This window comes from Kogia breviceps, chromosome 17, assembly GCF_026419965.1.
Source record: "Kogia breviceps isolate mKogBre1 chromosome 17, mKogBre1 haplotype 1, whole genome shotgun sequence".
Classification (NCBI taxonomy): domain Eukaryota; kingdom Metazoa; phylum Chordata; class Mammalia; order Artiodactyla; family Physeteridae; genus Kogia; species Kogia breviceps.
The window spans coordinates 43,036,064-43,062,788 of record NC_081326.1 but is presented as its reverse complement, the minus strand read 5'-3'; the positions used below and the strand labels follow the sequence as shown (position 1 = coordinate 43,062,788).

The following is a 26,725-nucleotide window of genomic DNA, read 5'->3' as shown; positions in this document are numbered from 1 at the left end:
GTCATCTCAATAAGTGCAGAAAAAGCTTTTGAGAAAATTCAACACCCATTTATGATAAAAACTCTACAGAAATTGGGCATAGAGGGAACCTACCTCAACATAATAAAGGCCATATATGACTAACCCACAGCAAACATCATTCTCAATGGTGAAAAACTGAAAGCTTTTCTCTAAGATCAGGAACGAGACAAGGATGTCCACTCTCACCACTACTATTCAACATAGTTTTGGAAGTCCTAGCCACGGCAATCAGAGAAGAAAAAGAAATAAAGGGAATACAAATTGGAAAAGAAGAAGTAAAACTGTCACTGTTGGCAGATGACATGATACTAGACATAGAGATTCCTAAAGATGCCACCAGAAAACTACTAGACCTAATTAATGAATCTGGTAAAGTTGCAGGATACAAAATTAATGCACAGAAATTTCTTGCATTCCTATATGCTAATGATGAAAAATCTGAAAGAGAAATTAAGGAAACACTCCCATTTACCATTGCAAGTAAAAGAATAGAATACCTAGGAATAAACCTACCTAGGGAGACAAATGACCCGTATGCAGAAAACTATAAGACACTGATGAAAAGAATTAAAGATGATACCAACAGATGGAGAGATATACCATGTTCCTGGATTGAAAGAATCAATATTGTGAAAATGACTAGACTACCCAAATCAATCTATAGATTCAATGCAATCCCTATCAAATTACCAATGGCATTTTTTACAGAACTAGAACAAAAAAATCTTAAAATTTGTATGGAGACACCAAAATTTGTATGGCTACTACCCCGAGTAGCCAAAGCAGTCTTAAGGGAAAAAAACGGAGCTGGAGGAATCAGACCCCCTGACTTCAGACTATACTAGAAAGCTACAGTAATCAAGACAATATGATACTGGCACAAAAACAGAAACACAGATCAATGGAACAAATAGAAAGCCCAGAGGTAAACCCATGCACCTATGGTCAACTTATCTATGACAAAGCAGGCAAGGATATACAATGGAGAAAAGACAGTCTCTTCAATAAGTGGTGCCAGGAATACTGGACCACTACAGGTAAAATAATGAAATTAGAACACTCCCTAACACCATACACAAAAATAAACTCAAAATGTATTAGAGACCTATGCGTAAGTCGGACACTATAAAACTCTTAGAGGAAAACATGGAAGAACACCCTTTGACATAAATCACAGCTAAATCTTTTTTGATCCACCTCCTAGAGCAATGGAAATAAAAACAAAAATAAACAAATGGCACCTAATGAAACTTCAAAGCTTTTGCACAGCAAAGGAAACCATAAACAAGACCAAAAGACAACCCTCAGAATGGGAGAAAATATTTGCAAACGAATCAACGGACAAAGGATTAATCTCTAAAATATATAAACACTCATGCAGCTTAATATTATAAAAAACAAACAACCCAATCCAAAAATGGGCAGAAGATCTAAATAGACATTTCTCCAAAGAAGACATACAGATGGGCAAGAAGCACATACAAAGCTGCTCAACATCACTAATTATTAGAGAAATGCAAATCAAAACTACAATGAGGTGTTACCTCACACCAGTTAGAATGGGCATCATCAGAAAATCTACAAACAAATGCTGGACAGGGTGTGGAGAAAAGGGAACCCTCTTGCATTGTTGGTGGGAATGTAAATTGATACAGCCACTATGGAGAACAGTGTGGAGGTTCCTTAAAAAACTAAAAATAGAATTACCATATGGTCCAGCAATCTCACTACTGGGCATATACTCAGAGAAAACCATAATTCAAAAAGACACATGTACCCCAATTTTCATTGCAGCACTATTTACAATAGCCAGGTCATGGAAGCAAACTAAATGTCCATTGACAGATGAATGGATAAAAAAGATGTGTTACATATATACAGTGGAATATTACTCAGCTATGAAAAGGAATGAAATTGGGTCAGTTGTTGAGACATGGATGGATCTAGAGAGTGTCATACAGAGTGAAGTAAGTCAGAAAGAGAAAAACAAATATCGTATATTAACGCATATACGTGTAACCTAGAAAAATGGTACAGATGAACTGGTCTGCAGGGCAGAAATTGAGACATAGATGTAGAGAACAAACGTATGGACACCAAGTGGGGAAAGCCACGGGGTAGTGGTGGTGGTGGTGGTGGTGTGATGAATTGGGTGATTGGGATTGACATGTATACACTGATGTGTATAAAATTGATGACTAAAAAGAATCTGCTTCATAAAAAAATAAATAAAGTAAACTTCAAAATTAAAAAAAAAGAAAAGTGAGGAATTCACCTAGATCTGTTAGGTAAAATGTGCGATAAGCCCTTGGTATGACTTTCCTAGCCCTGAGAGATCTTTTAAAAGTTCAGTATGAGACTCCTTATAAAAACTTCACACACACACACAAGAAGTCTATATCATCAATTATAGTTATATAAATCATCAGGCTAAGTTTATTGAGACCAGACATATTTTGCAAACAAACTACTCTTAATTTGGTTACATTTGGTAACAATGAGGGTAATTTTAGAGAGAAAAAGATTATGTTTCAGTGAATATTAAATTCTGGTTTTGTTAATGGGGGGTCTGTATTTATTAAGACTTACCTCCTAGGTAGTTCCTTGCTGTCATGCTATATTAATGTAAAGTTTAATTTAAGGACACTCTAAGTTTGTTTCTGAAGTTTATCTCAGTAATCTATCTTTGAATGAAGATCAGATGCCCCAGGACCTGGAACCAGGAGATTATGCATGCTGGAACAGACATAATTTAAAGACTATCTCCAACCTGGATGGAAGGACACTTATCAGGTACTCTTAGCTAGCTCATGCACAGTGAAACTGAAGGGAATGGCTCCTGGATTAATCTCCACTCATAAAGGGCCCCTTCAGTGGACTGGCCTATGGAGAGTGTGGCTGACCTCAAAATCACCTTAAAACAATGCTCAAACAAAAGAGAAACTACACTTATACCAGGATGAGAAGAAGACAACATCAGAAGCAGACAGCTTGCCCAAGATCCTGGACCTAACTCGTATGATCATTTATGTTTTCTTGACTTCTTGGACCCTTGCATATGAATCAAATGTTCTCCTATCATGGGCACGATCCTATGCTAGTTTTAAAAATCAATCCAGTTGTTGGGTTTATGGCCAATTACCTGTGTCTAGTACTTCTGGGTTACCTTGGTGGATTTCTCTACTCCAAGGCTCTAATTGGTTGGCTGTTAGGAAATTTATTCTAGAAGAGAGAAATTATAGTCCTATTTAGGCCACTATTAATATGACTAGGTGGGATCCCCTCACCTAGCCAATTAATGATCCTACTCTGACTCTGGCCATAAATTTTTCTTTATTACTCAGGCTCAATCATAGCAACAAGCAAAATTTCAGCCAAGGAATAAGACCTCCCACAATTATGGGATGGATTTATGTAGTTAACACCAGGCCATGGTAATTTAAGTTTAAAGGCTCCTCTATGTTGGGAAGAATTAAATCATAGTAAGGATAATCAGTCCAGTAACACTAGGAAACTGGGCTGGGTGCCTTATGGACAGTGCCAATATAAAATTTACCTTAAAGATAAGGATTGGTACAGAACAGACTAAGTCAGACAACCTGGGATATACTGGGCCACATCTAATGGAAGTTCGCTTAATTCTTACTTGTGACTTCACTAATACTGCTAGCTATGTTATTTGTATTTCACCTGTTTTAAAAAATTGTTGTTTCTCACATTACCAAATGTGTGACTGAGCCTGTCATAAAACGATGATGTATGGTTCCATGTAAGATCAATGATGGTAAAAGTGTAACTCTAGATATGGGAAGAAGCAACAAGAGGGAATATTTTCCTGGACTGTAAGAGACTAGTAATACAGGTGGTCCAGAGACTTTTTGGCTACTCCTAAGGTCTAGTCCAGTAAGAGCACATTGAGTAGCCTATCAGAAAACTCTTTGCCAGGCCTGGGAATGAGCATTCCTAGCCCAATGGATTGAAATGGTCATGAAATGCCCCCCAAACCATGGTCAAATTCATGACCATGAAGGGGCTCTGCTGATTGGAAAACAGTACTTGCCATTGGCACTTGCTGTCTGCCTTTACAAAGATTAAATCATGAGCCACTGCAGCTGCTGACCTTCAACACCCCCTGAAAGTTCACAGTGGAGATCAGGAATGAGGCAGTCTGTGCTCTGGGAAAAACTGGAAGAACAAGCCTTCAGATAGCTAGATATTTTCAGGAGAAGATATTTTGAGCCGAAATTCTTGCATTTTCTCATACCTAGAGAAACACTAACATCATTAACGGTGACATCTGCTTTGGCTATTAAGGAGAATATTACAATTAAAAGTCAAAATGGAAAAACAACAACAACAACAAAAAACAAAATACCAATGGCATTTTTCACAGAACTAGAACAAAAAATTTCACAGTTTGTATGGAAACACAAAAGACCCCTAATAGCCAAAGCAGTCTTGAGAAAGAAAAACGGAGCTGGAGGAATAAGGCTCCTGGTCTTCAGACTATACTACAAAGCTACAGTAATCAAGACAGTATGGTACTGGCACAAAAACAGAAATATAGTTCAACGGAACAGGATAGAAAGCCCAGAGATAAGCCCCCACACATATGGTCACCTTATTTTTGATAAAGGAGGCAAGAATATACAATGGAAAAAAGACAGCCTCTTCAATAAGTGGTGCCAGGAAAACTGGAGAGCTACACATAAAAGAATGAAATTAGAACACTCCCTAACACCATACACAAAAATAAACTCAAAATGAATTAAAGACCTAAATGTAAGGCCAGACACTATAAAATTCTTAGAGGAAAACATAGGCAGAACACTCTGACATAAATCACAGCAAGATCCTTTTTGACCCAACTCCTGGAGAAATCGCAATAAAAACAAAAGTAAACAAATGGGACCTAATGAAACTTAAAGCTTTTGCACAGCAGTGAAAACCATAAACAAGACAAAATGACAACCCTCAGAATGGGAGAAAATATTTGCAAACGAAGTAACTGACAGAGGACTAACCTCCAAAATATATAAACAGCTCATGCAGCTCAATATCAAAAAAACAAACAACCCAGCCCCAAAATGGGCAGAAGACCTAAATAGACATTTCTCCAAAGAAGATATACAGATTGCCAACAAACACATGAAAAGATGCTCATCATCACTAATCATTAGAGAAATGCAAATCAAAACTACAATGAGGTATCACCTCACATGGGTCAGAATGGCCATCATCAAAAAATCTACAAATAATAAATGCTGGAGAGCGTGTGGAGAAATGGGAACCCTCTTGCACTGTTGGTGGGAATGTAAATTGATACAGCCACTATGGAGAACAGTATGGAGGTTCCTTAAAAAACTAAAATTAGAACTACCATACGACCCAGCAATCCCACTACTGGGCATATACCCTGAGAAAGCCATAATTCAGAAAGAGTCATGTACCACAATGTTCACTGCAGCTCTATTTACAATAGCCAGGACATGGAAGCAACCTAGGTGTCCATCAACAGATGAATGGATAAAGAAGCTGTGGCACATATATACAATGGAATATTACTCAGCCATAAAAAGAAACGAAATTGAGTTATTTGTAGTGAGGTGGATGGACCTAGAGTCTGTCATTCAAAGTGAAGTAAGTCAGAAAGAAACACAAATACTGTACGCTAACACATATATATGGAATCTAAAAAAAAAAATGGTTTTGACAAACCTAGGGACAGGACAGGAATAAAGACGCAGATGTAGAGAATGGACTTGAGGACATGCGGAGGGGGAAGGGTAAGGTGTGACGAAGTGAGAGAGTGGCATTGACATATATATACTACCAAATGTAAAATAGGTAGCTAGTGGGAAGCAGCTGCATAGCACAGGGAGATCAGCTCAGTGCTTTGTGCCCACCTAGAGGGGTAGGTTAGGGAGGTTGGGAGGGAGACGCAAGAGGGAGGTGATATGGGGATATATGCTTATGTATAGGTGACTCACTTTGTTATACAGCAGAAATTAACACACCATTGTAAAGCAATTATACTCCAATAAAGATGTTAAAAAAAAGAGAGAACACATTTAAATTCTATCCAAATAGAAAATTATCAAGAAATAAGTTGGATACCCTCACACATTCAATACTTGGCTGCAAATCAAATGCATAAAAGGTTGCAATGTAAGGTTATATATCATGATAGCCATCAGACATTATAATAGCTAATGACCTGTCATTAGGAAATGGTTCTTACATTATTGCTGATGACACTGCTTGAGACAGGCTGACTACTTTGTAATTAGAAAAGTCTACACATAGAAAAAAGTTTATTTACTCAGCAATTCCAAACATGTCCACACAAAACTTGTACACAAATGTTCATAGCAACATTATACATAATAGTTAAAAGTGGAAAGAATCTAAACATCCATCAATTGCTGAATGGATAAATAAAATAAGGTATATCCATACAATGGAGTACTATTTGGTCGTAAAAAGGAATAAAGCAGTGGCATCTGCAAAAACATGAATGAACCTTGAAAACATTATGCTAAGTGAAAGAAGCCATTCACAAAAGACCTCATTTCATATGATTCCATTTATATGAAATGTCCAGAAGAGTCAAATATGTAGAGACAGAAAATAATTAGTGGTTGCCTAGTTCTGGAGAGGGAATTGGAGGATAATGGGGAGTGAATGCTAATGGATAAAGGGTTTTGGAGGTAGGTGTGTGAAAATGTTTTAAAATGGATTGTTGTGATGACCACACGACTCTGTGAATATAGTAAAAAAACCACTGAATGGTATTCTTTAATTAGGTGAACCGTATGGTTTGTGAACTATATCTCAATAAAGCTGTTAAAAAAGTTTAGTAAAACAGCAATCTGACAATACCCTTTTCTCACCACACCAAGATTTAAAATTTAATGAAACAGTTCAAACAATGAACAAAGGCTAGTTTAAAACTTATGGGAAAAACGGGGCCAATCCCAACAGACCTGCAGCAGACCTCCTCTTAAATCAATGGATATTTTTGGTATGGACTGTTCTGGGCCTGGATTGCCACTGTGTTTACACCATTTCGCTTCCAGATTGGCAGTAGCACAACATGGTCCTATCAGAATCCGACTTCTTTCTTTGAGACTTGTTTTAAGGAGAAAATCATTTATGCTGAGTAGAAATGATGATCCAAGAATTACACCTGGAAAAAAAAAAAAAGAAGGGATGGAGAGAGGTATATGTTATAATTCTTCCTTATCATAGAAAAAGTATGTTTGGGCAAGAACTATCTGCATTTTTTAAGACTATTAACTCATCCTTTGTCAGAGTTTTCTTTTCAGTTGGCTTTTCCCCACAGTTTCATGCCATTTATATAGAATTCTAGTTATGAGGCAGGTATACCTCACTCACATTCCTAACAAAGCAATATTTGCCAAAACGTTATGACTTTTTCCATGTGTGAGCATTTTAAGTTTTATGAGTAGAGACATTTTCATTAAAATGTGCAAGTTTTTCAAACACTACATTTAAGAATGAGAACAGCTGCTTCATTTGTCTATTGTTAACATGATAGGAGAGGGCAATTTTCTGTGATTTCTTGTAGTAACAGAGTACAGTATATTACTTTGCGAGACACTCAAGTTTTTGACTGGCCCATGTTAAAATTCAAAACAATCAAAATATATAACATGTGTTTTCTAAAAATTTTAGTTTAATCCAAACTTCACACATCATAACCACTTGAAGTTTACAAAGTCTTAAAAACAGATAGTGGCAGGTTAGATTTATGAGAAAAACTATATGTTATAGTTCAAAGTAAATATACCCAGAAAAGGAATACACTTTAAAATGTAGCTTTTCTTTTGAACTTAAACTCGAAGTGTAGATCAAAACCTTTTCATAAAACCAACGGCACACTTTAAGATATTTCCATGCAAAGTTAGAGTGGTGGGTTAACTTTCCCCTAAGGAGCTCATATTCTGAATTGTCATTGTGAATATTGAATTTCACCAGACCACGTATATAATGCCCATGGCTTATTTTTCTAATGATATTTGATCCTTAAAAGAGATGAAAGAGGGAGTCAAGATGGCATACTAGGAGGATGCAGAATTGCTGTCTCCTCACAACTAGGGCACCTAGCAGGTACTGGTGGGGGATCACGGACACCTAGGAAGACAGGAGGAACCCCCAGCAACCAGGTAGGACTTGGGGTGTGGGGGAAGTGAAGGGGGAGGAGAAGTGGAGGTGGGGTGGGACTGGCACCCCTGAGGGGCTTCTGGGGGAGAGGAAGGGATCCCACGCTGGAAAAGGGAAATTGGGGAACCATTGGGAGGGGAGAGGATCAAAAGGGAGCATGGCCAGGTTTCCCCTGCTTACTTGGACCCCTAGGAAGCTGCTGAGATCCGGGGCCTGATCCTCTGCTGACAGAGGCCCTCTCCAGCCACGAGGGTCCTGAGGGAGTGGGAGGGAGAGAAGGGGGAGCAAAAGTAAAGGCCAGACCTCTGGGACCAGCACCCCTGAGGGGTGGCTGGGGGAGGGGAGGAGTTCCTATGTCCAGAGGGACACACCTACAGTTAGGGGTCCAGTGGCCACAGGGGAGACCCTGGGGGAGACGGTTGCAGGGGGAGCATGAAGGAACGGAAGGGAAAGGGGCCAGTTCCTTCCCTGTCCACTTAGGCACCGGGAATCCTGTTGGGCTCCTAGGCCTAATCCTCTGCCCTCGGAGCCTTCCTCTTGCCGTGCAGAGCCCAAGTCCCGCCCCTACACCCCACCCAGGGCCCTACCTCTACATTTGGAAATTCCCTCCAATGAGCTGAGCCTAAACTGAACCCAAACACCCTCACTCAGGGCCCTATCTCCAAACTCGGGAACCCCACACTCCAGAGGCCCTCCTTGCCACGTGCTGCCTCCCCACTTCCACGCAGGTCCTAAGCAGAGGCCCCGCCCCACGCTAGAACATCGCGCTCCCACCCACCTAGGTCCTGCCCCACCCAAAGCCCCACCGGTGCCTAAGTTCCACCCCCCACCTAAACTCTGCTGCCATAGCCAAGATTTTTATATTTTTTAACATCTTTATTGGAGTACAATTGCTTTACAGTGGTGTGTTAGTTTCTGCTTTATAACAAAGTGAATCAGCTATACATATACATATATCCCCATATCTCCTCCCTCTTGCATCAAAAAATTTCACAATTTGTATGGAAACACAAAAGACCCCAAGGAGCCAAAGTAACCTTGAGAAAGAAAAACAGAGCTGGAGGAATCAGGCTCCCTGACTTCAGACTATACTACAAAACTACAGTAACCAAGACAGTATGGTACTGGCACAAAAACAGAAATACAGATCAATAGAACAGGATAGAAAGCCCAGAGATAAACCCACACGCATATGGCCCTTTTATCTTTGATACAGGAGGCAAGAGTACACAATAGAGGAAAGACTGCCTCTTAAATAAGTGGTACTGGGAAAACTGCACAGCTACATGTAAAAGAATGAAATTAGAACACTTCCTAACACCATATACAAAAATAAACTCAAAATGGATTAAAGGCCTAAATGTAAGGCCAGACACTATAAAACTCTTAGAGGAAAACATAGGCAGAACACTCTATGACATAAATCATGGCAAGATCCTTTTTGACCCACCTCCTAGAGAAATGGAAATAAAAACAAAAATAAACAAATGGGATCTAATGAAACTTAAAAGCTTTTGCACAGCAAAGGAAACCATAAACAAGACAAAAAGAAAACCTTCAAAATAGGAGAAAATATTTGCAAACGAAACAACTGACAAAGGATTAATCTCCAAAATATACAAGCAGCTCATGCAGCTCAATATCAAAAAAACAACCCAGTCCAAAAATGGGCAGAAGACCTAAATAGACATTTCTCCAAAGAAGATATACTGATTGCCAACAAACACATGAAAAGATGCTTAACATCACTAATCATTAGAGAAATGCAAATCAAAACTACAATGAGGTATTACCTCACACCGGTCAGAACGGCCATCCTCAAAAATCTACAAACAATAAATGCTGGAGAGGGTGCGGAGAAAAGGGAACCCTCTTGCACTGTTGGTGAGAATGTAAACTGATACAGCCACTATGGAGAACAGTATGGAGGTTCCTTAAAGAACTAAAAAAAGAACGATCATACGACCCAGCAATCCCACTACTGGGCATATACCCTGAGAAAACCGTAACTCAATAAGAGACATGTACCACAATGTTCATTGTAGCACTATTTACAATAGCCAGGTCATAGAAGCAACCTAAGTGTCCATCGACAGATGAATGGATAAAGAAGCTGTGGCACATATATACAATGGAATATTACTCAGCCATAAAAAGAAACGAAATTGAGTTATTTGTAGTGAGGTGGATGGACCTAGAGTCATTCATACAGAGTGAAGTAAGCCAGAAAGAGAAAAACAAATACCGTACACTAACCCATATATGTGGAACCTAAAAATAAAAAAAATAAAAAAAAAAAAGATTCTGATGAACCTAGAGGCAGGACAGGAATAAAGACAAAGATGCAGAGAATGAACTTGAGGACGTGGGGAGGGGGAAGGGTAAGCTGGGACAAAGTGAGAGAGTGGCATGGACATATATATGCTACCAAAGGTAAAATGGATAGCTAGTGGGAAGCAGATGCATAGCACAGGGAGATCAGCTCGATGCTTTGAGACCACCTAGAGGTGTGGGATAAGGAGGGTGGGAGGGGGACGCAAGAGGGAGGGGATATGGGGATATACGTATGCATATAGCTGATTTACTTTGTTATACAGCAGAAACTAACACAACATTGTAAAGCAATTATACTCCAATAAAGATGTTAAAGGAAAAAAAAAAAAAAGAGATGAAAGATTAAAAAACACCTTAGGCCCACAGCATACACGTTTCAAAGTAGAGTACCCATGTTGGCTTTTCAACTCTGTGAAGATTTGAAAACTGCATATACGTTGTATGTTCCTACTGTAGAAGTAAGACACACAACTTCTAATCTTCCATACAGTACAGTCACACTCACAAAAGCATTAGGGTTAAGACTTTTGTTAAAAATTATGATGGTGAAAATCAATTTCTTAAATTTGTTCATCAAATATATAGTGGCACTAAGACTTCCAGTTCATTTACACAATTTTATTGATTCAGAGTTACACTTTACTTAAAGAAAAAATAGAACAGTAAATAAAAAAATTGAAACAGGCCCTCAAATACCCAAGAATCAAAAATTATCTTTATTAATGGAGCTTAGAACTTAAGTCACAATTTCTGACTCAACTACATTACATTTCCTAAAATATTTAGTTCTCAACAGTAAGTACTTGCTAAATGAAACACACCAATTCATTATTCAAAAATTTGTCATAATGGGAGTATACAAGTATAGGCTTAATTCACTACAGTCATCTAGCAAATGAGCATTAAGGGAATGTCAGAATTACGATACCCTTTGTTCTCAAATTCATGCATCTTCGTTCTACCCTGCAATGAAATACCCAATTATCTGGTGGTAATCTTAATGTGAATGTTCTATTGGTCTCTCACACGAGAAGTGTTTAATATCAAAGCTCTCCTAGGGTTTTTAAAAAAATCTTACTTAATGTTTATCATTCTCATCAGGCACCCAGATTGGATAATTCTGGAATCCACTTTGAGCGTTCACTCTTAGATAGGTTTCCAAGACTTACCAGTTTCTATATCATTCTACCCAACTCTATTATTTTAAAACATCAAGCAAGAGAGACCTTAGTAATCTAAGTGACTGAAAGGGAAGACCACACCACCTTCACCAGTAGATTGTGACCATCCCAGAGGCAAGGACTATTTTATGCAGTACAGGACTAGTCAAAACAATAGTTATTCAGGACATATCCTACTGTACTAAATGACAGCTTAGAATCTGATCCTATCTTCAGCTGTCACAATATATTTCTTAATTGACAGGCAGGAAAGAAAAGTGCTTAAATCTTTGCCATTCTTCATTTTCCATCTTTGTATCACAGAATAGTAATGCTGGATAGAAGAGAGCTTAGAAGCCATCTTTCCAAGTCCCTTCCACTAAAAAAAAAAAAAAAAAAAAGAAATCCTTTTCATTTTGAAATAATGTTAGACCTACCTAAAAGTTGCAAAAATATACAGAGTTCTCATGTATCTTTCACCCAGCTATGTAACTATAGTACAAACACTGAAATGAAGAAATTTACTTTGGCATAACACTGTTAAGTAATCTACTGATTTTATTTAAATTTTGCCATTTTCCTCACTAATGTCCTTCTTCTGGTCCAGGATGCAATCTAGGATCCTTAGTCTCCTTTAATCAGTGACAGATCCTCTAGTTTTTTTTTTGGTCTTTCATGACCTTGAGTCCCTTCAATAGTCCAGGCCAATTATTTTGCAGAATATCTCTCAATTCGGGTTTATCTGATGTTTTCTCTTTAGAATGAGGTTATGCATTTTTGGCCAGAAAACCAGAGAAGTGATACCCTTCTCAGTGCATGATACTGGGGAAAGTGATATTGATGTTTTACTACTTGCTGGTAACACTAATGTTCATCACATGGCTAAGATGGTGTCTGCCAGATTTCATCACTGTGAAGTGGTTATTTTTCCATTTGTAAACAATAAGTATCCTGTGGAGAGATATCTGCAGATTATGCAAATATCCTCTATTACATCAAACTTTTACCCATTAATGTTAGCATCCATTAATGCTTCTTGCCTGCAACAATTATTACTGTGGTGTTGGTAATGTTGATTTCCTATTTCTCTTACTCTTCTACAATTATTCACTAGTATTCTATAGTAAAAAGAGCTGTCCCTTCTACTCTATTTATTAGTTCAATTATTTATTTATACCACTATGGACTCATAGATATTTATTTTATGGGTCCTAATCTAATACTACCTTTATTTTACTTTGTTGCTTAAATTGAACCAGCTTTGGCCATTGGGAACCCCTTCAAGCTGGTTCCTGTGTCACTGTGATATATCCCCATCATTTTTTGAGTACTTTCTGGCCACAAGATGTTTCAGGCTCAGTTGTATTTTTCCCATCCCATCTCTGGCATCAGTCATTTCTCCAGAGCTTTGGTTTCTTTTGCTGAAGAATGGCATCTAGAAACCAAAATCTGGGTGGCAGGTATGCTCATTGTTGCTAGGGTATCACTGTTTCTAGGGCCTCTCAGCAGAGAGGGCTAAGAAGTATATGTGTGTCTACTGCCCATGTATACACACACATCTATATTAATGTATCTATCAGTAAATATATTAAAAATCATGAATTCAAATGATACGTCTGGTTCTAATCAAAAACCACAGGAATTGGTTTCTAGCCTATTCCCTTTTCTTATTTGTAATCTCTTCCTACAACAGTGAGAAACCTGCAGAGTACTTCTTCTGATGTGTTGATGTCTGATCATCCTTAAAACATCACTTTGGAGCGAGTGGTCAAAATTAAAGCAAAAGAACTAAGACAAAAACAAAGGACAACTTTATTAAAGCAAAGGTAATTATCTATCAAAGAAAAGACTATCAAAAGCAAAGGCTGATATTTATCCCTAGAAGTTTCATTAAGAATGGGCTTGACAGCATTTTTTCTGGAGCATACAGAAGAACGAGATTCCCTTTCTCCTCTATAGCACTTTTCATTTATATGAAGATATTTGTAAGCATATGATAAAATCTTCTTTGTAGAAGTAACTTAATACATACAGAATTTGAACCTTACTGGATATTTCTACTGTGCAGCAATGGCCTCAAAATACTGATATTGTACTGTCTAAGTTTCTGAGGTTCTGCCTTAAAACTAGAACTGGAATGACAAAATCTGCATCATGATTCTTTACTGTATATTCCTCAGAAAGTGCCTATCCCTTCTCAAAGAAGAACGTGAGTAGGGTCGGTGGAAGGTTCTTCTTAACTCCCCAAAGTTACACAACTAGAAGTATTGATATTTATTAGCTAGGGTGAGGAGGGATATAAGACAAAAATTCTAGACTTGCATTTTTACATTAAAAAAATCAAAACGTTGACAGCTTTTGTGTTACTGTGTACACTGTTAAACACATGAACATTTTCCAACTGTCATACAAATTCTATTCTTTCTTGCTCGGGTAGAGAGAACGAGATACCTAGAATTCTCAGGAGAGTAAAGGTAAAGGTCGGGACTGAGACCTTGGGAAAATGGCCTAGAAATAGGAAGCCAAGGCTTGGGCAAACATTTGGGAGCCTGAAACAAGAAGAAAGAAGGTGGGTTAGACTCAGGTGAGCACTGAGGAAGGCAGGAGGAGACACAATGTGCCTGAAATACAACAGGCCTTACAGTTGAGGCAGGCACTGACCCAGCTACAGCTATATTCCAGCAATAGCAGAATTTAATGACTGGTTTTCTAGAAAGTAGACTAGTAGGCCTAGGAACCTGCCGAAATTTCTAGATTTTCAGGTTTGGTACTCTCTGGAGTTTGATCTGGTTCAAGGATGAACATGAGGCTTAATGAAAAACAACGAGGTACAATATTACTTTGGGGAGAGTAACCTTTCCTCTTGCTTTCCGGTTTTGAAGGCAAGAAAATGAAGGTGTTAGAGCTGCCAGCTGCCACCATGTGTCAGCTATTTCAGTGAACTTCTTTACTATAATGGCCTTAAGGATAATTTCTTATGATGATATCCATAACCATGTCTAATTTCTTAAATAAGTGCTACTCCCATGCTTCTGTCTATAAGGAATTTGGATATACTGGATCACCTCCAACTTGATATTTATGCATACGTGTATTACTCATTCAACCAATGTTTACTGGTTATCTACCATATATTGGGTATATACAAAGATAAAGTGAATAATTTGCAATTTTCTTTCACATTACAAGATTTTTCCTTTTTTAGCCTCAAGTTCTGAAATCTCAGTAAGCATTAGAGGGAAAAAAAGACAACCAACAACATTTATAATTTTGACTCTGTTCAGCAAGTGAACTGTTGAAAAACACAAATACTTCCCTATTATCATACAAACACTTTTAGTTTTTGCTTTTTATTCACTTTATGTACTGTCAATTCTTTCACTCTGATCAAATACTTAATTGAATACCTATGTGTTGAGTCGCTGTTCTTTTCTTTACCCCTTCATTTCCCCAATAGCCTACCCCTCACTCTATTCTTACTTTTTTCTAATCCTTTATAGTTTGTACTTGCCTATTTCTCAGGTCTACCGGCATTGATCATGGGCTCGTATGAACACAAAGCGGGTACTGATAATTTAAGATGCTAATGTTGGCAGTGAGGATACAGGAACAGGCACTGCCTAAAGGCATTACGGAAACACATGACGTATAGATATAAACGTGCCCTGCCTGGCCCCTTCTGTCTCCTTTCTTTTCTTTCATGTCATACACCTACATGGAAATTAGGAAATTAGGCGTGGTTTGCTTTTGAGACATGTAAGTAGTTTAACTCATCCCCATGTGCCTACCTGCCCACTACACTTGCTACACACACCAGCCTGCTGTGGCTCTGCTCCTCAACGAGGGGATCCAGTTACTTGCGGCACCACAGAAAGGTTCACCCACAAGTACCAGTTTTTAAGTTTAACAGAGTCTTCATTTCCTTTTGAACATTTCTTGCTACATTTTTAAAAAGGTACAACAAAATAATAGAGAAACATGTTAGTTCAAGTGGTTTTAATCTTGGTGTAAATGACCAGTAATAAGAGATTATGGTGATCACTTAAGAATAAAGAGTGGTGATAAATTTCACAAAGGGTCATTTGTGAATGGTAAAGTAAAGTTCACACTTTTACCACAATCTATGAAAATAATCCCTGGGACTCGTGACAGAGTTATTAATTCTCCTTTCCCCATTTTCTTACTCTGTGAGAAACTCGCCTATGGGACATCATCCCTTCCTTTTTGTTTTTTTCAATCAGGAAACATACTAAGTATCTTCCTTGGGACAAAATGAATATTATTTTATATTTCACCACACATATAAACCCAGGACCACAGAGAATACTCAGAGTTCATGTAAGATGGATACTTATACATTCAAAATCCGGAATAAATGGCAACAGAAAGTGAGTTAAAGGCCTGTGTTATTCTTCTTCCTAATGGACTAATAATGCAAGGTGGGACAAAATGACTATAAGTAAAAACTATAAAAAACTAACTTCTTAGCATTGAAACATTGGAAAAGGCTGAATAATTTTGTGAAGTTTTACCACTCCTCTACCCCTGTGTGTGTGTATGTGTGTGTGTGTGTGTGTGTGTGTGCTTACATATAAGCAAATATGACAAGATGTTTATATTTATTCTAGCTCATGAGTATATAGGCATTTGATGTATTATCCTTTACATTTTCTGTACTTTTAATCTTTCCCTTAAATTTCCAAAAATGGTGAGAGAAGAAAAGAAAGAAAAAAATTAAAGAAATATGTACAAAAGTGTAAGATTTAGAATGGTCACAAACTTTAAAAGCATGAATATTATTAAAGCTATTTATGCAATCACTGATCAGGTAATTTTTTAAATTTTAATTTTGAAATAATTTCAGGCTTTCAGCAAAGTTAGTATCTTTCATGCAGCTTCCCTTAATGTTAACAACTTACATCAACTATAGAATGAGTCTCGAAAGCCAGAAAATTAACATCGATACAACACTACTAACTAAACCATAGACCTTGTTTGAATTTCACCAGTTTCCCCCTTCATGTCCTTTTCTTGTTCCAGGATCCAACCCAGGATCCTACCTTGCTTTTCGTGACTGTGGGGTAAGGTCATTTTTGACTGAGTATATTACGTCTTCTCTCTACCTCCTTCCATTCAATAGAATGCTTTTCTGCCTGATTCTTCCATTGGTTTCTTTCAAAAATCTGGGTTTATATATTTAATTTCAGCTCTAGAAAACTAATGGCAGGTACTTAATTAAACTAAATGAGGTGTATCAACATTGAGAAGTAATTTCAGGAACAACTTGTGTGATAAATAGAAATAATCTTGGTTTGTTTGCATACTGACATACTTTTCATTGAGTGTAAAAATTTAGTTCAAGGAACAAACAGTTTCCTGACCTTTAAAATACTCCTTCAGAAGACTAATAAATGGGAACCAGTTGCTTTGGAGAATGTTTACAAAATGCTGCCAGCCCTACATTGTTGGTCTCTACTAGACCTTTACTAGGGCTCCTACTCTCTACATGCTGACTGTGCAAAATGCAATCTACAGCAAGCTTCTGTATGTCTTTAGAAAGGGTACTCAATGATGACATGTGCTAGCAAAGCATATCCAGGTATTTTTATCCAGCTGGAAATAATCTAAGGCTACTAGGAAATCAGCAAGCATGTGTTAGATACATCCAGAAGTCGATTTGCATAACAGTGAAGCATAAGGATGACTCAAAAAGTGAGGAAGAAAAATTTTTGTAAGCATGATCCATAAAAAGATGCCCATAAATGACTAGATGACTAGAAAAAAATTCTGTGAGTCTGGTCCACTAACGAGATGATTAGGAATCTTTTCATTTCTAGTTTCTTCAACTAATTATGTTGAAGCACATAAAAATGGCACTTGGGTATTTTTATTTTATTTTATTTTATTTTTTTGGCTGTGCCATGTGGCATGCAGGACCTTAGTTCCCCGACTAGGGATCGAACCCATGTGCCCTGCAGTGGAAGCACTGAGTCTTAACCATTGGACAGCCAGGGAAGTCCCTGCACTTGGGTAGTTTAACCATGAAAATAGCTTGTTTTCCCCCTGTTGATCAGAATATGTAAGTGTTTCAGATCCTATTTAATTACATTCTATTTTGTAATAAGCCTATATCTGCCTCTGTTATTATAGTAAGTTGTAACATAGGATAAGATTAACAAATGAAACAAAATACAACAAAACTGTCAGAGAACTACATGGACACAGGCGTTTAAGCTGAAAGGGATGCTGGTGCTCCCCAACAAAGTTACTAAAAAGTCTAGTCCTCAAAACGAGAGTCCAATTGGGTGGTCGATCTGCTAACATGTATCCCTTCTCTAAGGCACTTGAGATTTCTCATGGGTGGGATTTCCAGTCCTCAGGGACTCTCATCTAGTCCTTATCAGTGAGTAAAAGCTGGGACTTCTAGTCTAATCCAAACCTCTTCTTTTGGACATAAGAAAATGACAAGTAGCAGGAATAGGATTTTATTTTTCTTTCATATGAAGAAAGGGAGAATTACTCATGGAAGACAAAAATGTCTATTGAGTTGGCTATTTATACTTGGCCCTTGTATTTTTTTGAGAAATGTTTTAAAACTCTCGGATCCTAGAAAAACTGAACTGAAAATACCAAAGGGTGACGGTGGATACGCTTTGCCTCTTTCTTCCTCTCCCTCCAATGCTTACTGCCACCATGCTTACTGTTTTCACAGTTGTGTCAGTTTATTAGGAAAATAAAACTTCATTGGATCATGTGGCTATGTTAAAAAAAAAAAACCTACTAACAAATCTGACCATGCATATTGGAAAGTGTATAGCAACCTTCTCATAGAGGAAAGAATACAGTAGCTGGTTAATTTAATGAGGAAACTGCTGGTGAATCAATTTTTTTTTTTAAAGTAAGTCACATGAATGGAAGAATTGGTATCAACTCAAATAATGTTGAAAGCAAAATGACTTCCTAAGTGATTTACTGCAATGGCTTAGAAACTGGTATTAATCTACATGATCCAGGTTTTTAAAGACTGGTTTAATAGAAATTCCAGAAGCCAGGAGACCTGTGTTATAGTCCCCACTGCACCCCAGAGTATCCCTGGACAAATCACTTAATCTCGGTACCCCTAAGTGAGGGAGTTAGGCCTAGCTCAGTAGGCCTCAACCTAGGGTTCTCTGACACTTAGGGAGTCCCACATAGTAATGGTGGTCCATGAGGTATTTTAAGTATTTCAAAGATCCTGAAAGAAATCATGAATTTGTTGGAGACAGGGCCGGAGTGTACTAAGTTTTTTGGTTACAGTAGTATCTGGTTGGTATAGTCATGCTAGCTATCTTATCCCAAATACAGTGTGTTTGGATGGTGGAGAGAAAAGGACAAAAAGTGTTCTTGATAAAGAGGATGATCTCTGAGATAATTTTCAGCTCTAAAATTTAATGTTCTATGATCTCAGCATTCATGTGGTATGACTGAGTTGGGAGAGGGAGGGAGGGAGAGGAAGATACAAAAACACTAATATTTATTGAGGAATTTAATAAATGTGTGCCAAGGAATGTGTAGGGTATTCTGTGTATGTTATTTCACTTAATCCACTCAACAGCCCCATGAATTAAGTATTTCTGCCTTTATTTTGGAAATGAGCTGTGTTGTAACTTTTACCACAGTCAACTGCCAGCAAGTAGCAGGGCTGGGATTGTCTTCCTCCTTCCAGCACCATGTTGCTTTGTAAAAACTACTGCTATTAGTTAGCTCTTAGTAATTTCATTTTTCCAATTGGTAACAGGGTTGTGAATAAATGCTTTTTCCTGTCCCTGGCTGTCTTGCTTGGCCTCAGTATATTATGCCAACATAGCCAACAGGGCCAGAGCCCCAGCCAGAGAGCAAAAGAACATCTAAGATGTGTCTTCAGTCACTTATCACCGACAGGGTTGCCTTGCCAGAAACTTTCCTAGCAAATAGCCTTCTGGCTTATGTGGATGAGAGGGCAATTTGCTGTGACCGCAGCAAAACTAAACACTGTCACAAATTCAGTGGAGTGGGGGATATTTACTTCTAACCCTTTCTTTTTCCACAGTCCCAGTTCTAGGAGCTACAATAATTCTTATCCATTTCACCTAATACTAACTTATAAAGTGCCATCATTAGGATGCAAAGGAGACACTACTAAGGAAAAGATCTCTAGGGACTTCCTTGGTGGCGCATTGGTTAGGAATCTGCCTGCCAATGCGGGGGACATGGATTCAAGCCCTGGCTCGTTAAGATCCCACATGCCGTGGAGCAACTAAGCCCATGCGCCACAACTACTGAGCCTGTGCTCTGGACCCCGCAAGCCACAACTACTGAGCCCACGTGCCACAACTACTGAAGCCCGTGCGCCTAGAGCCCGTGGTCCGCAACAAGAGAAGGCAGCATGATGAGAAGCCTGTGCAGTGCAACAAAGAGTAGCCCCCACTCACCGCAACTAGAGAAAGCCCGAGCGCAGCAAAGAAGACCCAATGCAGCCAAAAATAAATAAATAAATAAAATTTAAAAAAGAACAAAAAAGAAAAAGATCTCTAGTATTTAATTGCTAGGACTGGAAACCTTCTTCTCCAATAGCATTTTGCACAGAGAGATATTTTCATGTTAATTGATAGCATTTTTGTTGTCTCAAATGACCTTTTTATCTCCTGTCCAAGGAATACTGTTTTAATAATGCGTATATGTGAAATTTTTACCAGTTGTCCCTTTTTTCACCTCAAATGTATCTAAATCTAGAAAAATGGCTCTTTCCCATATCTTTGCTAAAGCTAGGAGAAGAAATAAAAAGCACTGATTTTTTTTTTTCTATAGTACATAAGCACACAAAGTCTAGTGCAATGGAACACAATTCTAAAATATATAACCTGGACTTCCCTGGTGGCGCAGTGGTTATGAATCCACCTGCCAATGCCGGGGACACAGATTTGAGCCCTGGCCCGGGAAGATCCCACATGCCGCGGAGCAACTAAGCTCGTGTGCCACCACTACTGAGCCTGTGCTCTACAGCCTGCAAGCAACAACTAGTGAGCCCACACGCCGCAACTACTGAAGCCCGTGCGCCTATAGCCTGCACTCCGCAACAAGAGAAGCCACTGCAATGAGAAGCATGTGCACTGTGATGAGGAGTAGCCCCTGCTCGCTGCAACTAGAGAAAGCCTGCAAGCAGCAACGAAGACCCAACGCAGCCAAAATAAATAAATTAATACATTTATTTAAAAAATACATAACCAGAGGCCAACAGTTTTCTAGCAGTCTAGATTAAGTTTGGAATTGGTAACTAAAAACAATAGGGGGAAAGACTAATCTAGCTGGAGACAAGATTTGAAGGTGCGTATACTTGGGAGAGTGTAATAACTGTACTGGATTTCTCATTAGAAGGGAGCAGAGTCTTAGGAAGACTTCACATTCCCCAAGAGAACCATATTTACACAATTAACAATTCTTTTGTTGAAAAAAAAAAGCTTTCATTATTGCATGTGGACACATGTGGGCTGTGTAAAAATATAAGAGATGTGTAACCCATGGTAAACACAAAGTAATGATCTTAAACAGGCCAAATCCTTGAACTCGTCATTAATAAATGTCTCTCCTGCGTTCAGCTACCCAGGCTGCTGGGAGCCTGTTTTCTTCAAGTACTTCAAACACTGAAATCCAGGAACATTTATTATTTTAATCCATTACAGGCAGTGCTTGATTTAACTTTATTGGTTGCGGTGGTGGTAGTGGTTATAAGTGGGGGGTACAGCAATGTTCTTTTACACATCATTTCAAAAGGGCTTAATTATATTTTATAGTTTGGGCCAGGAATTCTACTTGTTTTTGGTCTAACAAGGTTCAAATGGAGTTCAGGTTGGTGATTAATCAGAAGAAAAAGTCAGAGATGGTTATCTCTCTGAGATGAGCTCATCTCCCTCTACGAAAGGCTGGGCAGGTACATCATGTTCACTGTGCCACAGCACATAAGAGTGCTCTGACATCCGAAGATGGCTGCTTATTGGATGATTTTTACTTTTCAGGCAGCCTGGAAATTAGCACATCAGAAATTTCACCCAGTGGTTACCTTCTAAATTTCTGAAGTTACTATCCTATGCATTTAAAGCCTTCTTGTTAAGATCCAAAACAGCTATAGTAACCTCACAGCACAGAAAAAATGTACACGAAGAACAAAAATCACATAACAGACATTAAAAAAACCCCACATAGACCTTTTAGCACAGAAAAAATTTAAATATTCCAAATGAAAGATGTAAAGACTGAATTAACATAATTTGGTTAAATGAAACAAAACAAGAAAAAATAAGTGACCATATAAATATGCCTGAACAGCATATATCTATCTACTAGTGAGTTTTTAAAAAATATCAAACGTTCTTAATTTTTTACCTCTCTTTTTGAGGGGGGTGAAAAAAGATAATTTCTAAGATAGTAGTATTAACATTGCTTATTATTGACCAAAATTCTATCTAAACATATATTATTGATAAAAATTACAGCCGGGAGAATAAAACTTGTGTGTTGGGATTTCTTCTCCATTGCATACGATTTCTAAGAGAGGGGACAAGAAAATTACTTTCCAAGAGAATGTCTTATACATTTATGGTTTTTATTTCCCGCTGTACTAGAGAATAAATATGGAACATAACTTTGAAAAAAAGGTTATGAGAATTATACTTTTTCCACTTATTTCCCATTCAATTTTTAGAACTTCCTATTTTACCTTTTTTGAATGTCTCAATAGTCCACCATTATGCACAGAAAAATATCACTTTTGAAAAAAAATCAGTAATCCACAGGTAATTTAAGAGTAAAAAAAGGACAGGCCAGTTCATCAGTAGCAACTTTGAACCTTGTTATAAAGTAATAGGAAGGAATCTGACCAGGATTAATAGTGGTCCTCAGTTCTGGGATGAGGAGTGTCAGGTTACACAGACCTCTGGGCCATCTGTTCTGCCTGCCTACATTTTACTTCTGCAAAACTATAAACGCACCTCTACCTCAGGGACTATAGAAAGGCATTAGAATTCTTCTGCTTTTCATTATCACAAGATTCAGTAACTCACTTCATTGTCAAGATAATCCCCTTTTACTCTTTCTTTTGCGCTTGCAGGGTATGGCCGAAATGACAAATAAAACCTCAGATGTTAACAGACCCAATGAGGTCTCCACCTTTCCTTGAGTGTTGGGTTTAAGCTACTTGAGACACAGTGTCAAAAATGACAGGACACTGATGCCCACACCCAATATTCATTAAGGTTTGTTAGTGATTTGTATAGCTGTCTACAAACAGTACTTCCACTTCAATCCTCAGTGGCTGTTTAAAAGTTAAGTTTGTCCTCTGGCTTTAACAGTCAAAGAATTCATTTCTTATTGTTCAGGCACTGGAAAAAGATGCTATTTCTTTCTAAAAGTAACAAAAGTCTTTGGGGTGTTGTAAATGGCTTGTTATTGCAATATATTATTTTAGGTAGTCATATATAATTTAATGTTTTATTTCCCCTCAGGCTTACTTGCATTTCTGCAGCATCCAATGGCTATGACAACGCCTTAAGGAGATTTTCCTCAGGAGATCCAGTTGACTCTGGAATAAAAAGCTGGAGCTCCACTTTGTATCAATTAATAACCTGCTTTCACTTTTCAGTACATGAAAAGGAACTCTAGGTTCTTTACATTTTTACTGGTCCTGAATTCAGTGAACATGAAAAGAGGCATTTGTATACATGAAAAATAATGTGGTTATGCTTTCTTTCTTCCTACTTTTGTTTATACACAAAGATAAGTACATCTGGATGACAGAGGCTGGGGTAGTGAAAGTTATTTAAACCACAGCTCTTTGACTAGGAATTCAACTCATTGCTTTCTGTATGGATGAAAAGTCCCCTAAGTCCCTATGGAAGGGGGATTCTTGCAACTTTTCCCTAATTCTGACTAAAATGCCAGCCAAGATGGCCTCCCTTAGGCTCTTCCCCCGACCCTTTGTGCCACCTAATTTGTTCATATCCTATTTCCCTTTCCCTTATCTACATGGAGTTTGCTAATCGACGTGCCCCCAAGAAAGAGCAAGGCAGCCTAAAGCACAGCTATTTCACAGCCCGAATTGTGTACCCTTGTTTGCTGAAATCTAAGAAGTGCCGCCCTAATAGAGCCATAATTTACTCTGACAAGGAGAGCTAAAGTCTGCAGCTCACTCCCCACCCTGCCTGCGCAAAGTGCTACACTGCTGGTTCAGAATTTATAGCTACATACTTAAGGTTTCTCCAAAACACTATACTTCAAACAGCAAAAAAGACTGTGTGGGGGGGGTGGGGGGTGGGGGGTGGGGAGGAGGGCTACTTTTAAAAAAGAACATACTACAGAATGGGACAGATTTAATGGCTAGCAAAAGAAATATCTGCCTTAAAATGTTTCAGAAAATAAGATATGATTTAGAAACAAGATTAATTTCGTTATCAATAACATAATCATAGAAAATTTGGCAATATTATACACAATCATAGAGATTTTTGCAATTACACACTAATTAAAAAAAATACAAGCATTACATCTTGTATGTAAAGTTTTAAAATTTAGGGCCATTTTACCACAGACACACGGGAGAACGTAAGTATTCTAGCAGAAATAAGAGTTAGGCTATTATAAGTCACTGTTACACTAGCATCTGCAGAGTGGAATTAAAAAAAAAAAAAAACCCACATTCCTTGAAACTCGGATAGTTTAGGGCCACAGAATAGTACAGGAGGCTAAGAAGAACTCAAGGATTTTTTTTTAAGTGGAAAATATTTAACCATTTTGTTTTGTTTCAAATGATGAAAACATTTCGGTGAATAATCTGTACATATTTTGTTGTAAAAACCAGTAAATGAACATAAAAGCACTTCAGATTTAAATGTATTGACAATGTCTTGGGGAGAATATTAACTTTCCTCTTTCATTCTTTTATAATTCCCTTTCCACATACACTTCCCATAATCTTATATCGGTTTAGATGATAAAAATATAATCATTAGGCAAACTCAAATATTTTTTGTACTTTTCACAAGTGAAGAAACATGCCTACGACACATTCCCAATTGTGTTTCTCTAAATATTGCTTAGAACATAAGATTCCTCTAGCATTACAAATCTATTTCAGCTCTTAAATTAAAACTCATCTGGAAAGGACAGCTTTACCCTGTTTATATAACATTGTCATATAAAGAGTGTTAAAAAAAATATTTCACTAAAAATAGCTTGTGTAAGTTAGGGATTAGAGTAGTTTCTGCTGCTATAATTGTTCCTTTGTAGTTTTTTCCATGATGTTTTTTGCACAATGTTTTTGACTGTGTTTATTAAAGTCAGCACATCAAAAAGGATCAAAGAGAAAGTGAGTGAGAACCAAAGAAACCCCAAGTGTGTTGTCTCATTGGAGAGTTATGCAGATTCGCATAAACAAGTGCAAATTGTTGAGGTTTTAATGAAAATTTTCTACAATTATTTTATCTTAAGTCATTCTATACAATAACATCTGTACAGCAGATGGCTATGCTGTACCAAGGCAATGCTCCTTTTTCTTTCTCTGTTTAATAGTACATCTGAGATGACTACTTTTGTCACTGTGCTCAATTTGGTTCAGCAAATAATTTGAAAAGTGCAGCTGCTGCAGATGGTCACAATAGTTACATAAACGGTAAAATCAAAGACACAGCTCAGTATAACTGTATTAGAGTCAAACTATAAAAATCTGACATTAACTCCACTGAACTCAAAGATACACTAGAAAAATTTTTGGTTGAATACAGAGTGATGTCATTTGAAAAATACAAAAAGAAATATGACTACTGGTAGGAGGGTTATTTTATTTTTTTGCTGGGAAATATTTTTTACCACTTACCAAAAATATACCTTAAGTATACATTTGCTATATTTCATCCAAGTTGCAAAGCATGAATTTTTAAGACATGCAAATATACAATGAAATTAATGTTCAAAGCTTAAGTTTTATTTTACTTTTAAAAAGTTTTCCTTTGTTAAAAATCAATTTCTGAAAAATATGTCATAATCTCTTAATTATAATTTCCTAGAAATCACTCTACAGCAATAACTAGAACTTACCATGTTACTTCACTTAATTATAATTTATTATTATTTTGCTGACTTTGTTATCTTTTAAACATTTGAGCATGCCATCACATCAAGCAGAAATGTAGAGTTAACAGATTTGGTGTATGTAATACTCTCATAATAAAACTGTTTCTATTAATTAAATGGCTAACTTCAATTTGATCTGATTAGTTGATGCAAATAACTACTTTAGAACATTTGCAGGACACTACATAACACAGAGTTATATCAAGTATGTCTTAGTCACAGCTAAGGTTTCTACTGCATTTAACTAGATTTAAGAGTATAACTGTAAAAGGAGTAGGGGCAGTAGCATAAAGGGAAAAAACAAGTTACAAAACCAGAATGAATCTGCTACCTTGTAAAGCTCAGTGAGAGGATTTTAATTATATTTTAGAGATATTTACTGAGAATGGACACTATTAAAATTGGACAAAATATGAGTAGCAAATGAATGAAACAAGAAATGAGGATGAATAAAGAAAAGGACCTAGAATTGAGTACAGTACATGTTAAATGCTTTCATTCTGTTTGAGTCCTAACCTTTCCTTGCTATGATTAAGGTAAAACTGAAAAGGCGTGGGAATGGCCCCAGTGTTGTCTGGGTCGTAATTTATTTGTGGATAAATCAGACATTGTAGCCTCCAGTGCTTCATAGTCTTTCATGTACCATGGACCTTACATTTTTCATTTCCAACTTTTAAGACAATAAAAAAAATACAGTGCTTTTAAGCTGGCTTGGTCACAAATATTTCTGATGAGAAAGAAATCAATCATTTATTTTTTTGGCCTAAAATTCATACTTGTCAACTACAAGACTCCTTTTTTATCTCTTCAACTACTGCCCAAACTGACTATAGTTAGTCTCCAGCTGCCACTTAATTACTTTTTGGTAAGCAACTAAGTTGCAG

At 37.5% G+C, this 26,725-nt stretch overlaps 1 protein-coding gene across 8 annotated transcripts in view; it reads right to left on the bottom strand.

Annotated features, from left to right (window-relative positions):
* Window positions 1–26,725, bottom strand: part of VPS13B (vacuolar protein sorting 13 homolog B) — a 774,679-nt gene that overhangs the window by 149,489 nt on the left and 598,465 nt on the right. For all 8 annotated transcript variants that reach the window (XM_067017180.1, XM_067017176.1, XM_067017182.1 and 5 more), the window contains exon 37: window positions 7,008–7,210. In XM_067017180.1, coding sequence (XP_066873281.1) covers window positions 7,008–7,210 — 203 coding nt within the window. The remainder of the gene's footprint in view (window positions 1–7,007; window positions 7,211–26,725) is intronic.